This window comes from Ctenopharyngodon idella, chromosome 17, assembly GCF_019924925.1.
Source record: "Ctenopharyngodon idella isolate HZGC_01 chromosome 17, HZGC01, whole genome shotgun sequence".
NCBI classification, from domain to species: Eukaryota; Metazoa; Chordata; class Actinopteri; order Cypriniformes; family Xenocyprididae; genus Ctenopharyngodon; species Ctenopharyngodon idella.
The window spans coordinates 24329160-24345298 of NC_067236.1; the positions used below are offsets into that span (position 1 = coordinate 24329160).

Sequence of the window (16139 nt, forward strand, 5' to 3'; positions counted from 1 at the left end):
TAAGCATTCTACTTTTATTGCATTAAAAGGAAACTGAATTATAAAAACAATGGATTTTATATTGTCTGCAGGTAGAACTGAAACATGTCAAATAATCGATTTTTTGTAATGCCATCAATTGTTAGTATTTTGACAGTCATTTCGCAATCATTGACTATATGTTCTTGTTGGATAGAAAACTAGTGCTAGTGTTTTAACAAAATAACTCGATTTTGAATCAGGTTTGCTGTGTTTTGATAGAGTTAGCAAATGTGGAAAAAGGTTTTTAACATTTTGAAATGTAGAGTTTGTGTTTATTTAATAAAATATGGTTTTCAGCAGAAAATTACTGTTTGTAATTTGGCTAGTTTTGTGATGTGTGTTGCTGTGTTAAGAGTTTAGAAAAGTATTTCAAGTATTGGTAAATGCTTGTTAGCAATTGTAACTGTAATAAGGATTGTATGATCTCTGTATAATATCAGTCTTTAAATGCAAGATATTTAAAGTGTACCTAAAGTATACTTGCAATAGTTCCACTTTAGCACAATCAAATATACTTAAGTATATCTTTAGTTGGACCTCAGCACTACTTCTGCACAATTAAAGTACATTACAGTTTTTTACAGACGCTAGGACACATTTCTCAATACTTAGGTCACTTTTGCAAAACTCTTCACACAGTGAGCACAACAGAAGTCTATGTGGGCTAAACTGAGGATCAATTATCATTGCTTTGTCACAAAATGCATTCAATGACTACATCTCTCAAATTTCATGAATTCTTTTCTCACTCAGACACAACAACTGCCAAAACTTATTGTACGTACAGGCCAATTTGCACATGCTTACATACTGTTTTCAAAACTGTTAAACTTAAGTTCAAAACAATAATATAATACAAAACTGAATAAGACAGAAATTTGCTACATTTCTACAGTAATATAGTTATGAAATATATTCTGAATCTAAAAAATCAAATACTATCAAAACAATTAGATGAAACTGAACACCTACACAAGCATTAGTCTTTCAATTTCATTACCATCAATTCAAAAGGGGAAACTTAGGAATAATTTTGTTCTGTAATGTAAACATGGACCATGTAACATAAACTGCAGTGAATTATAAGCAGTAGAGAGTGTCATTCTTGTTTTGTAAAGAAATTTAAAAAAAGAAAACATTGTATAATGCTAACTGATGTTAGTGTTTTTAGGTCGATGTTTTATGAGTGACAAACTGTGTTTGCTCAGTGAAAACCTTTGTTAGTGTTCTGGAAGAATGAGTTGATTTGAGACATGTATGAAGTGTTTTGGTAGATTTGGTGCATTTTGAATGTGAAGTTAACCTCTGTGCCAAGATGAAAGTTGGTTAGGAGAACTGTGTGAAGAGTTTTGAAAAAGTGACCTAAGTATTGAGAAATGTGTCCTAGCGATTGTAAAAAAAACTGTAAATACAAAATTAGTTGTTCCAATTTAGCAGACTTTAAGTATAGCAGTTTAGTATACCAAAAGTACAATTGCAGGGTATTTTTATTCAGCACTTACTTAGCACAAAATAAATGTATTTCAAATGCATTTTAGTATCTTTTTTTTCATTAGGGTTTGCATATTAAATATTTTTTATAATAATCTGATTTCATTTCAGATCATTTAGAAAAATAACAGGTTTCACTTACCTCTTTGCTATTTTAGCTCTCCTATTCCTCGTCATCACTCACCATCATCTTCCTCTTGTTTCAGATGTCGGAGGTCTTCATGAATGCTTTAAATCAGAACCTGATACAGTTTGATCTGAAGCCTGACACACGGGTCACTGTGTCTGTGTCTCAGCTCACACTGGGTAAGACCTGAACACAAGTTTCTGTTCCTAAGGCTTTAATAGGACAACCAATGTTCTCAGATGACCCTTCCAGAGGAAACACAATATGCTTGTTGTCTGTTGTTATGAATTACATTAAACTGTCTACTGCATTGTGTTCTGCATTTAATTGCAGCCTTGTTGTGGTAAATGACAGCGCTGCCTGTGGTTATTTGAGGTTACTTTACGCTTCTGTGGTTATATAAGGTACACTACATCATTACTTTGCTGACGATCCATTGTGTCAAATCCTTCAAAATTCTCTTGGAGCTAAAAATCCAAGAGAACAGATACTCTACCCTGGACTTTAGATTAATATTGATAATGCTGAGCCTGTCTGAGCATGACCAATATAGTGAGTTGGAAATGACATTACAGGATCATAAAGGGTGTCTCTCTGCCACATATAATTCTACCCTTTTCAGACACGGCCATTTGTCTTCATTGCTCCGAACAGGAAAAGGTTCAGATTGCCTCCTGCATTTTGCCGAAAGGTCACAATCATCATGCGTCAACCCTCAAAGGGCTGAAGGATGGACTGCAGTGTGCGTGCGTGTGTGTGTGTGTGTGTGTGTGTGTGTGTGTGGTGAACGAGTGAGACAGTTTTTAGAATTACTGAAATGGATATGCCTCTCACACTATCAGACACGCTCTGAGAGACAGCAAAGAGATTTGTGGTCAACAGATTTCTTGTTTTCACAGTTGTTGTTATACCAGTAACATATACACATTGTCTTCTTTCATTTCTACTTATTAAAGATTTCTGAGAAAAAAAAGATTTAGAATCATTTTAATTTATTTTTGTAATGCTTTTTAAAATGATTGAATGCATTTTAAATCTTTGAAGCAGTTTGATTTTGTTCATAATCCTTTTTATTCATAAAGAAACCTCTTAATTTATTATAATCAACATAACTATTACATGTAATGTGTATATACATAATATTATGAATGCTGTATGTGTGTGTGTGTGTGTGTGTGTGTGTGTGTGTAAATAAAATTTGTAATTAATAAAAATATTCTACCAAGAGTTATAATGAAAGTCACTGAGATTTGAATAATGTCAGAGCAGTTAAATCTTTAAAAAAAAAAAATTGACAATCAACATCATTTTAATCACATAAAATTTATGCAATGATTAAATGATTTGATTGTCATTTTTATTTAATGGGCATAATACAGTCATGAAATAAATGTACTCAAGTACTTGCTGTATCATATTTGATAAACACAGTTTAAATGATTAGTCCCTATGATTAGTCCCTATAAACAATGTATGAAAGATTAAGCATGTAACTATTCGTCTTATAATATCAATAACTACGTATATACTTAATCAGAAAAGTTTTCCTAACAAATAGATTTTTGCATTGTCACACGACGAAGGACATTTTGGAAATTATATTAAAAGTTCTTAGACTGTATACAAAAGTTTTGGGGAAAAAGATATGCAGTGTTTGCTCAGTGAAGGCTGTATGCAGGCTTCAAGTATGCAGGCTTCAAGTATACTGTGAGATGAGACATTGAGACTAACTAGTTGTGCTGTCTAACATTGCCTGCAGCACCTCTGGTGGACTCCAGTGTTCTCCCCAGTGGCTCTGCCATGCTGTTACTGGTTTCTCTGGGCCTGGTGGGATTGGCCATTCTCTTCATCTACAAGTTCAAACGGTAAGCCTCACCTCTCCCAAATCTCCCAATTCTGCTCAACAAATCTAGGCTAATTATGGGCTGTTATTTTGATATACCCTGAAAATACCAGCCAATGCTGACAAATGACCCTTACTTACTTTACTGGCATCAGTAACTGTTTCCTCTACTTTGACTAGAAACAACAAATGCATCCAGTATTTTTCCATAACACTAGTTTTGGTTCTGTCTGCTCAGTAAAATCCCATGGATCCATGTGGAGACAGAGGATACCCATGAGAAGGAGCCTGAGATGATCAGCACTGTCGGACAGGAGAAGAATGGCATGCATACAACAGCCACTTCGTTCACTTCGTGCAGCACACACACCACACACACACCGTTTCCCTCAAACACTGGAACACACAACAGCTTCAGCCATCTGCCACCTCCGAGAGAACTGATGGAGAAAGAGCTGGAGGCTCAGAACCCAGGTGAGAGAAGTAATCAACCCATACACAACATATGTTCTAGGTCATGTCCAGTCCTGCTCCTGGAGGGCCACTGTCCTGCAGAGTTCAGCTCCACTCCCAATTAAACACATCTGAACCAGCTAATTATGGTCTTGCTAGGCATAATGGAAACTTCCACACAGGTATGTTGAGGCAAGTTGGCCCTCCAGGACCGAGTTTGGACACCCCTGTTCTAGGTTTTGTTGTTGTTGTTGTTGAATCTATCTACTCGGTTAGTTTCTTAACAATTCTTGTGGGAAAAAAGTACACATTAGCATACTTTTAAAAAGAGTAGGCCTACTTTTTATGGAAATATATGGAAGTACACTAAAGAAATATGGATAAATTGTACTGCTGAATGTATAGAATACAATTTAGTACATTTAAAAAATATTAACTTTAAATGTAATATCAAATAACACACTACAGTTAAAATTATAATCAAGTACATTACATGTGCTTTAGTATGTTAGTTAACACATCAAAATAACTGTAGTTCTTTAAAGCTTGAGCCCTTGCCCCTTTGATCACGAAAGTGAAAGTGCCCTTTGCGGTCGCATCGCGGTGCCCCTACGTTCGCATTTCTGCCCCCCGGAATGTGATTTCTACCACGGGAGAACAGTCGACCCATCCACCTCCAACCCCCCCACCCCAGTATCACTGATCCAGTATTATAAGTTATTAGTTGATACATTATTTATCACTGATAAATCAATGAAGTATTTATGACAAAATTGTTTTAGTATCATTATCTCAATAAACAATTGTTAATCATGAACAAATGATGAACAAGCCATTAGTAAATGATCAGTATATGATCTGTTGATGAAGTTGTAAGCTGGTCTGTGTTCAAAAGCACAAACATGCAGGTAAGCACTATTTTTAAGAAGAGTAATTTATTTAAACATTTATAAATGCCTTACAGTCAGGTGATTCCAGTGGGTTGTGTTAAATCCTTTCACTCATCAGCACAGACTTGTGTTCTGTTTGGAGTGTGTGGGATCTAGTGATAAAGTGAACCTCTGAACCGGTTTTACCTTCCACTGAAGCTCACATCAGGTGCACAGCAGTTAAAGACTCCATGTGTGTCAGAGAGGACAGCTGTCTATACCCTCACCAATCAGCACTCACACTGCAGTACACACTACAAAGTGTTCAACACCTGTTATAGATAACGTGTAAACGCATGAATAAATCATTTACAAAGCTTTCTGCATCCCCTAATCTAAAGTGTAAACTAGTCAGTACTTGTAAATGTGTTACATATCATTTGTAGACCTTTCTTACCTGTTACAAATTATTTGTATATGTAAACAAGTAATTTATAACACTTTCTGCAACCCCTATTCTAAAGTGTAAACTATTCATCACTTGTAAATGTGTTACATATCATTTGTAGATCTTTCTTACCTGTTACAAATTATTTGTATATGTATACAAGTCATTTATAACGCTTTCTGCATCCCCTATTCTAAAGTGTAAACTATTCATCACTTGTAAATGTGTTACATATAATTTGCAGATCTTCTTGATCAGAAATTATGTACAAACTGCAATTTGTAAATTTACCATTTATTTACCATATGCAAAGGTTCTGGTATACCTTTCAGTTACAGGATATAAAATATATATGAATCCCTTATATGATATTTAAATTATATATTTTTATATATAAATTATAATATTTTTATGCAAATATATTTAACTATTATATAGATATCTTTGAGCCCATAACTCACCCCTTATACCTAAACATGACCACTTTTTATCCACTTCACAAAAATAAAAATGCAATATACATATATTTACAGTGAGTGTAATATTAGTTGATATACTATTGTATAAAAAGAATAATTTTAAGCTCCCTACTCCACCCTATAACCTTAAGCATAACCATTTTGACAATATACGAAATGTAACAGGTGAATAAATGTAATCACAAAAATTTATTTAAAACATTACAAAAAGCAGTATAAAGAACAGACAAAACGACGCGTGTGCTACATTACCAGGGCTCTGACAGCAAAACATAATTTTTGAGTTACAGAATGAAATTAAAGTATATAATCACTGCGAACATTCCCCTGATCTGCATTTCCACCCTCCAAAGCGTCGCGCTGCATCTCAACCAGGGTTGCCAGGTTTTCAAAACTAGCCCAATCGCATTTCAGGGGGGTCCCACAGTAAAAATTGCTTTCCGGGGGACAAAATTTGCATTTTAGATGGGGCTCCCCTGGTAAAATTCGCATTCCAGGGGCTAAATATCACGTTATTTTTGGTCGATTCAACCCGTGGACATGAAAAACAACCCGCGGCAACAGTGTAAAAGTAGCCCAATTCCACGGGAAAACCACGGACTTGGCAACACTGATCTCAACTCAACACAGCAACTCAAATTCGGCATGTCGCAAACACTCTATGGTAGTCGCAAATATGGTAGTGACAGCCAATAAGGAGCGAGGTTTGACGTCACTGCTGCAAACCTGTGTCGTATTCTTTGAATCGCCAATTTTGAAAGTTTTAATGGATGAGATGGCGGATATGTACGATTATTAATGCTTAATGATTATATTACGGAATAAGAATCTTTTTCTCACACGGTGGTATCGTACGACTTCTGAAGACTTGAAATTAAATAAACGAAATAATGGACTACGTTTATGATCAGTTCATGGTGCATTTTCATGTTATGGTGAGGAGTTGTCCCTAGAAAAACAAAATAAAAATTAAATGATTAAGTGCTGATTAAACGGTGGCAGAGTGTTAATTTATTTTTTAAAAAATAATGTAAAGTTTAGGCTTGGGTAAAGTGACAGAATGAGATGGATCATGTAACAGGAAGATCTGCAAATACTGTGTAACACATTTTCAAGTGATGAATAGTTTACGCTTTAGAATAGGGGATGCAGAAAGCATTATAAATGACTTGTATACATATACAAATAATTTGTAACAGGTAAGAAAGGTCTACAAATGATATGTAACACATTTACAAGTACTGACTAGTTTACACTTTAGATTAGGGGATGCAGAAAGCTTTGTAAATGATTTATTCATGCGTTTACACGTTATCTATAACAGGTGTTGAACACTTTGTAGTGTGTATTGCAGTGTGAGTGCTGACTGGTGAGGGTATAGACAGCTGTCCTCTCTGACAGACATGGAGTCATTAACTCTGTGCACCTGATGTGAGCTTCAGTGGAAGGTAAAACCGGTTCAGAGGTTCACTTTATCACTAGATCCCACACATTCCACACAGAACACAAGTCTGTGCTGATGAGTGAAAGGATTTAACACAAACCACTGGAATCACCTGACTGTAAGGCATTTCTAAATGTTCATCCACTTCAAAACAAATAAATTACTCTTCTTAAAAATAGTGATTTAGCGTACCTGCATGTTTGTGCTTTTGAACACAGACCAGCTTACAACTTCAATAAATCATATACTGATCATTTACTAATGGTTTGTTCATCATTTGTTCATGATTAACAATTGTTTATTGAGATAATGATACTAAAACAATTTTGTCATAAATACTTCATTGATTTATCAGTGATAAATAATGTATCAACTAATAACTTATAAACCATCTACTAATGATCTGTTTGATTTATTTCATGATTTAAACATATTATAAGATAACTTACAACATATTTGTAAATTGTTAGCATACCACTTATTAATTATTTATGAACGTATATTGTCATGTTTTGTAAATGATTTGTTCATCATTAACTAATAATATATAAATGACTTATAACTGAATTAATAAAATATTCATAAAATGTTAGTATATCACTTATTAATCAATAATGAATATACAGTCATGTTTTGTAAATGATTTGTTCATCATTAATTAGTAATTTATAAATGACTTATAACTGAGTTAATAAAACATTCATAAAATGTTAGTATATCACTTATTAATCATTAATGAATATATAGTCATGTTTTGTAAATGATTCGTTCATCATTAACTAATAATTTATAAGTGACTTATAGCTGAACATTATTATAATGTTTTACCTATAAATTAAATATAGATTAATCCTTATTAAAGCAACAATTTTCTCTGTTACCTTTGTTCTTTGATTAACATTAACAACAGACATCACAGCAACTGGTTTATTAGGATGCTTTGACTTTAAGACCTGCCGCTGGCGAAGATGACACGGATCTGATGCACATCTCATTTTCTCACAACTTTTTTTTTTTTTTAAACATTAATTATTAACATTCAACATTACAATATAACGTCTCAAGTTACGACTGTAACCCTGGTTCCCTGAGAAGAGGGAAAAAACCACGGACACTGCGTCCTGAGACACTTTGGGGAACGCCTCTGCGTGACTGGTGTCTGAAGTAACTGTAAAACCATGGCAATCCTACAAAATACCCACACTACCATGCTGAGGGGAGTGCATGCCGAAAAATGGCAGTTCCAACTGAAACGGCAGAACCACTCACCCTTTTTCTGGTCACACACTAGGCTGTTAGTGACAGAATTCCATGCGGTCACTGCTGGAGCTACACGCCTCAATGAAAAAGTGCCTTTGTAAAGTAACAGAAGGACTTGTCAAAGGCCGCTCAAGGGCTTGGAACCAGCATCTTCACTGGGAAGGGGTTCCTTTAAGGGAGTATGGCCAGGGGCTAAAAGGAGCCTTGGCCAGTCACTTTTAGGGGGACATAGTTGTTAACCCCCAGAGCCACCATGGAAGCTAACCCAGTCTGACTTGTGACCTAGTCTAGCCAACAACAACCTGTCTGTTTCCTAAACAGCGTCTCTTACCATACTAGCCTCATGAGAGGCAACCAGATGAGAGGGACTGCAGAAGAGGCAGTAACCTGCTCCCACCAGATAAAGAGACAAGCAACGAGGAGGTAGGAAGACCACAGGTAAATATGGGAGTTACTCTGCTCGCCCTGGACTTACAGAGCGCTTTTTTTCAAAGCACTATGGAGGCTGGGTACTCTACATAGGGACCTAATGAGAGGAGTACCCCCAGCTCTATCAAGAGCTGATCTACCCAGGGGGTTCACAAGAATCTCTTGACCTTTCAGACCAAACTCAGGGAGCGAGATTCTATATAGGATGATCCTCTTAAACAAGGGAGTACCTACAGCTCTAAAAAGCTGATCTACCAGGGAGGTGGACTCTACTCACGCGAGTCCTTCAACCTTCTGACCAGACTCAGTGAGCGAGGTACTCTACAGAACAAGCTTCTAACATGAGGGGAGTACTTCCTAGGCTTGATCAAGTAGAGTATCAGCCAAGCTCTGGGGCTAGAATCAGGGAGGCTCCTGTGGAGCCTGCAACGTGAACTCAGTCTGTGTACTCTGGGGATCCAGGACACTCAAACTAGCTAGAAGTGCTGGGAATGTAGTTTAATCCGGAGGATCGTCATCAAGGCAGCCTGAGGAGGGCCAACTACTTAGAAACGAGTCTAACAGAGATAGCCATCAGGGGTGTGCAGGCTTGGAGTACTCATTCACATTGCCACACAAGTGATGTACTCAGCATATCACTTTCTACCCTTCAAACAAGGGGAGTACAGAACTCATACAACCAGACTGTCAAGGAGGCCTCCATATAGGGCCTACTACTCCAGAATACCACAGGCATGGGCTCGGGGCTAATGCTTGAGCTCTAATAGAGCGTACTCAACACCATCCTGAATAGGAGGAAGTACTTAGTCGGCTCGACCTGTTCATCATTGGTGTTGAACACAAAGGGTGCAGAGCTCTGAAGCATTCTTAGAAGACCCTGAACAAGGGGAGTTAATATCAGCTTGACCTAAGACAAAGCTCAAGGGTGGAGGCCTGAAAAATAATGATTCACGCTCCAAGACAGGTTGCTGTCTGAGCTAAGCTCTGGAAGAGTGGAGGCCTCAACGGGTTGAAGTTCCACGGAGGAGGCCTAGGATGCTCAACTCCACAACCTAATGGATACAATCAAGGAGCTTTTACAGGAGAGCCTGCTCTAAAAGGCCAGAAGCTAGATAATGCTACTAACCAAAGCTCTAGAGAGTGTAGGCTCCAGCATAGTGCTTTTCACTCTCTAAATAAGAGGAAGCCTAACAACACTCATTCAAGACCTTCCTGGAGCTCAGTGGAATGGAGGTTTCAGCCTAACAATTCTCTAAGCAAGAGGAGCGACTCACTCACTACAGGGGAACTGTCCACCTGGAGCTCTATGAAGCAGTGGCTTCAGAATATTGACTCTCAGATGATAGGAAGTCAGCTCACTCACCACAGTGTGGTTGTCAAGGTGGCCCACAGAGTTAGTCATGATCTAACTGGAGCTCAGGGGAGCAGAGGCTTCAGCATAATGCCTCAAAACTCTCTCAGTGAGAGGAAATCACTCCACTCAGCATAGGGTGGTTTATCAAGGAGGCCTAAAGAGGGCCACACACTTGAAATCGTGATCTTATCTGGAGCTCAGTAGAGCGGTGGCTTCAGCTTTTTAGAAAGACCCTCTAAACGAGAGGAAGCCAACTCACTCAACATAGAATGATTATCAAGGAACCCCCCAGAGGGCCAAACATTTGAAATATAAAATATCTGGAGCTCAGATGAGCAGCAGCCTTGGTTTCAAAATGACTTTCCAAATGAGAGGAGGCCAGGCCACTCACAACAGGTGATATTCGTTCTAAATGCTACCCACTATATTAAGACCTCACAAAACGACTCTCAGAGGAGAGGAGGCAGTAAGGGTGTCACGATAACCTTTCCGAAGAATGGAAGCTCCAGGGCCCTAGTTAAATTGCCCCTATATAAAATATAATCTATAATGTTATAAATAAATGACCCCTTTATTCCTTTCTATAGGGAGCTGAGGTCACTGAATTTATAACATCTCTCGCCAATGGTGAGGTGACCTACAGAGCTCAACCTGTGACTTCGAAGAGCGGAGGCCTTAATGTAAATGGGGCCTGTCATGCTCCTACAGCCTGAAAGGATTGGGGAGACCGGGACTGGCACATTTTTTTTTATTTATTTATTTTTTTAATATAAGATTTGAATGCAGGTCCAGTCTTTCAGCAGGTCACTTGGTATGCTTAAAGCACTGCCATAGTGTGCAGCGCAGCATGACCTGCTGCCGCGTATGTCCTTTCAAAGTCAATGTTTTTTGTTTGTTTGTTTTTTCAACCACGAGATAGTTTGCAAATGTTTTGAGAGTTCACGGAAGCTGGGGGGTTATGGCCGGAAAGAAACCGTTCCTGTTTTCAATCTTACACGAGAGGTCTCTACACTAACACGCTTTCATAACAGCTGATACGTGGCTGCATGACACGTGCTCCATAACACCCAACAACTTGTCATACGCAGGGCAGACCGCTATGAAGGCTTGGATGTCTTGCCTTTTTTACCATCATTTGCTCTTGCATGATGCCAGCAAAGCACTGTCTGCTGATTCTGAGGATGCAAGAGACAACACATCCTCACTCAGCAAAACACTCTCATCAGCCGCTGAAGCGTGCAAGAGATTAACGTGTCTCTCAATCTCTTCAGCGAGCTGCCTTTGTGAGCCCTATGATCTCAGTCTCCTCTCCGCCTCAGCGTGAGCGGGACCCGAGCTACTGGGCACAGAAGCATGTTTCTCTTCCCTTGAGAAGAGAGACAAACGAGAGTGGAGCTTCCTCAGCAGGAAATGCTCACAGTGCACGCCAGCAGCTCCCTCCGGAACTGGGCATGCATGCTCTAACAAAGAACGCACAAGTCATGTGTGTTATCAAGTGTCAAATATTTATGACACGGATCGTGCACACAACTTGAAATGTTTGCTTTACCAGGCCATTTTTTATGTAGATATAAACAGCGTGCCTCAAATAAAACAGTCCCTGAAGACGAAAAGAGGATGACATGTTCTATAGGTGCCCCTTATATACTTTCTGATCACACTAGTATGACGTCATAGGCTGTCGCCGGCCAATAGGATTGTTTTACAGTTGCTTCAGATACCAGTCACGCGGAGGCGTTCCCCAAACTGTCTCAGGATGCAGTGCGAGTTCCCTTTCGAAAGGGAACTAAAAGCTATCAATTTCAACATTTATTAGGCTTTAAAACAATAACTTTTAATTTAAGTGAACTTAAAACAATCTTCACATAAACCCATTATAATAAATGTCATATTTACCTGTGGTCTTCCTACCTCTCTAACAGGTAGGAAATTATCAAACACAAATACAGTCTTCACTGCATATATTATAAATTAAATACAGATTAATCCTTACTAAAAAACAATTTTCTCTGTTAACTTTGTTCTTTGATTAACATCACAGCAACTGGTTTATTAGGATGTTGTGACTTTAAGACCTGCCGTGCATCTTATTTTCTCACCAACTCTAAGTTCATTTAAGATGTTATTTAACTTATTTAAGACTGCTTTTATGAGGATACTCAACAAAATGGGCATTTTGGTAATTATTCCGTGTTTTTATTCATAATTCCGTGTTATTGTTTGTTCAAGCGCGAAAGAGAACTCGATACTGGTGTGCGTCTATGTACACACGAGTCATGTGTGTCACACAGACACGACATTCACAGACAGGACGTTCTCGTTTGTCTTGTCGTGCTTGAATAGTAGAAAAGAGCATGGTCATATAATGTAACGCTAGCCAAATTGTGACGGGGAAAAAAAATGGATGCTGCGTTAGTTGCGTTAAATATTTTTAGCACGATTAAACTGAAAAAATTAATCACATGCATTAACGCTGTACTTTTGACAGCACTATTTATAAAGTTTTAAATATGGATATTTTTCTTACAAAAACCCATCGCTTCAGAAGGCCTTTATTAACCCCCTGGAGCTGTATGGATCACTTTTATGATGGATGGATGTGCTTTTTTGGGCTTTAAAATCTTGAGCCTCATTCACTCCCATTATGAAGCTTGGAAGAGCAAGGATATTTTTAAATATAACTCCAATTGTGTTTGACTGAAAGAAGAAAGTCATATACACATCTAGGATGGCTTGAGGGTGAGTAAATTATGGGATAATTTTCATTTATGGGTGAACTAACCCTTTAAGTACACTTTAGTGGTCTTTTATTTCATTAATAATATATTATCTAAAAGTACAGGGTTTTTTTTTTGTTGTTGTTTAAATATGCTTTTAGGATTTACAGTACACTACAAGTGCACATTCAATACAACTAGGTGAATTTTTTTTTTTTTTTTTCTGTCGGCTTTAATGTTTATAAAGATGCAATTTGGTGCTCAAGGAGCATGGAGAGAGATGTGCTTGTCTTGTGTCTATCTGTTGTTTGTAAGCATGAGGTCAGTGGATGGACCCCAATTCATTCATTCTACTTTTATTACTCTGCTGTCAGGGAAGGTGATTGTCTTATGAGTGTCCCAAGACTTTTTGATTCAAAGCAATCAAGGACTGATCCCATGACACTGAAGTGGAAAGCATTGATCACAAAGTTGACCTTGCTTGTTGGTTGCAATCACCGTGATTTTCTGCTTTGTGTGTGTATGTGTGTGTGTTTAGGAGGCCTTGGGGTTGGAGAGCGGCTTAGGACCAGACAGATACCAAACTGCACCAATGTCTGAAATGAAGGAAGGTTTGATGATGAAATATCAATTGTATTAGATGTATAATTATAACATTTTATCCCTTAACTTTTCCTGTTATTGTGGTGCTTATGCCTTTTTATTATTGTGGTGTTTTACATTTGAGCTCTATAAATAATCAATTCCTTAAGTGTTAATCAAGGTATTATTAATTACAGGTGTAAATTGAATCAAAATCTCTACCGAAAACATTAGAATTATATTTTATCAGCGCTTAAAGGATTAGTTTCTTTCACCCCAATACAATTCTTTCTTAAAGTGATCAGCAAAATTGATCTATTCTTCCTAAGCAGGGGCACCAAGTTTCTTTTGTAAAAGTAAGAGATCATTCTCCGCATGCTAACTTGTAGATATATTAAGATAAACTGCCTCACATTTGTAAACAAACAGCTCACTTTTAGAGATCAAAAAACATATATGCTACACTTTCATACGGGAAAATCAATATTTAATCATTTGAAATATGCTTATAGCTTTATGTATGTTCATATTTATGCTTACCTCATCTGAATTGATAGTGTCTCTGAGATGTTAAGAGGTCATAAGGAGCATGGTTTTAGGATCAAGTAGATGTACATGGCACAAATAGAGGTTGGTACCTTCATCTGTGTAGAAGCCTCATCTGCTGTACGTGTCCATTTGTGCCTTGTCAATGTGTATTAATATTGTAAGATGGCAACATATTCTTAATTTAGTTAGTATTCACAATACTATATTCCTAGAAGTATACTCATTTGGGGTGCATGTTTCATCGCTGCTAATAGCTGACAGCCAGTTTTATATTTGACTGTGAACTGAAAGTCACTTTAATCTGAATAAATGTATTTTTACATTAGTGACTGCCCACTGATTCTTTACAATGGATTTTCATGACATTTCTGTAACAAGTGGATGGGCTGTGTGTCCCAATTTCTCTAGGCAATTTCCAAACACCCATCATCTTTTCATTTCTCCAGTAAATAGTCTACAGCAGGTGACCTGTGACACTGAAGAATCTTTAATAGGATCACGTTAAATGAAAGGATACAAAAGAGCTTCTCTGCTGAAATGAAAGTAAACACTGTGATTCAGCATAAATCTGCATTGTGCACCATTCCAGGTATATTTCAGTTTCTTTCCTGTATTGAAATTTTGGTAACACTAGACTTTATAATAAGTATGCAGTAATAAAGTACTTACAAATCATTAACAAACTATTATTTTATAGTTAATTCATTGTTGATATATTGTAGTCTCTACATTGTTAGTTTAGTAATAGGCTATATACAAATAGTGAATTCTTCATTGTTTGTCACTATAATTAATGCAATTATTATTGTTTAATTAGCTTGTAGTAAAGGAATTGTTAATTGGTTATTAGGAGTACTATTAGGTCACGGAAAATGGGAACATGTCATTAATTAACTGCTGTGAACCAAACTTTATTAGACATTAATTGCATTAGTATTCAGTGTTCCTTAAAATGTTTACAAATACATGGTAACACTTTAGAATAACTCACGCTATGAAGCATTAGTTAAGCATTAGTAAATAGTTATTTCATCATTTATAAAGCATTAATAGACATTAGTAAGCAGTTTATAAATACACCTATAAATGCTTTGTTCTTGATTTATAAGCATATCTATAATGTGTTTAATAAATGTATTTTCATACTTTATTAATGATCAATTTATAATTTCTGAATTAAGTATTATATTATTTACAAACCAGTTATTTAGGAGTTGTCAGTGGTTCATAAGATCATTTATAAAGTGTAAGTAAATGATTAATAAACAATTTAAATGTACATTTATGCATCTTATTATTTAGACATATAGTAATATTTACTCAGTGTGTTAATAAATGCTTTATTAATACATATTCCTACTGTAATTCATGATTAATTCGGGTAGTTATAAAACATTTAGTAGTTGTCAGTTAACTATTTTTGTGAGCTCATCTAAAGTGAGGACTATTCATGCCCCGTAAAGCTTTTATAAAGGAGATTTAAAGGATACAGAACATAGAAATATTTATTTCAAGGAAAAAATGAAACTTTACGATGGGTAACTTGATATAAAATTAAAAGTAATCCTCTGCAATTTCACAGAAAGTAAAAATCCCTGTACTCCTCCAGAAAACATAACTGTGCAGTAAAATGAAACAGCTTTTGCAATCTGATATAAAAATACATTTCTGTAAAGTGCAAACATTGCTGAATAAAATTTTACCAGTGCCAACACTGTATTACAGGAGTGCCAAAATACAACAAATAATGTTTTTATAAAACATTAATAATGTAATAAAATATTTCACAGTGTCAAAACTACCTCAGTACTAACTTTAAAACATTAGAGAACAGCAGTGCAGAAGATCACAGAGCCTTTAAATCTTCTTTATAAAAGCTTTACGAGGCATGAATAGTCCTCACTTTAGATGAGCTCACAACAATAGTTAAGTGACAACTACTAAATGTTTTATAACTACCTGAATTAATCATGAAATACCGTAGGAATATGTATTAATAAAGCATTTATTAACACACTGAGTAACTATTACTATATGTCTAAATAATAAGATGTATAAATGTATGTTTAAATA

At 36.5% G+C, this 16139-nt stretch overlaps 1 protein-coding gene across 2 annotated transcripts in view; it reads left to right on the forward strand.

Annotated features, from left to right (window-relative positions):
* sorcs3b (sortilin related VPS10 domain containing receptor 3b) overlaps positions 1 to 14391 on the forward strand; it is a 100931-nt gene extending 86540 nt beyond the window's left edge. For both annotated transcript variants that reach the window (XM_051867727.1, XM_051867728.1), the window contains 4 exons: positions 1719 to 1818; positions 3399 to 3504; positions 3721 to 3956; positions 13474 to 14391. In XM_051867727.1, the coding sequence (XP_051723687.1) occupies positions 1719 to 1818; positions 3399 to 3504; positions 3721 to 3956; positions 13474 to 13535 (504 nt within the window). In that variant the 3' untranslated portion in view covers positions 13536 to 14391. The remainder of the gene's footprint in view (positions 1 to 1718; positions 1819 to 3398; positions 3505 to 3720; positions 3957 to 13473) is intronic.
* The last annotated feature ends 1748 nt before the right edge of the window (positions 14392 to 16139 follow it).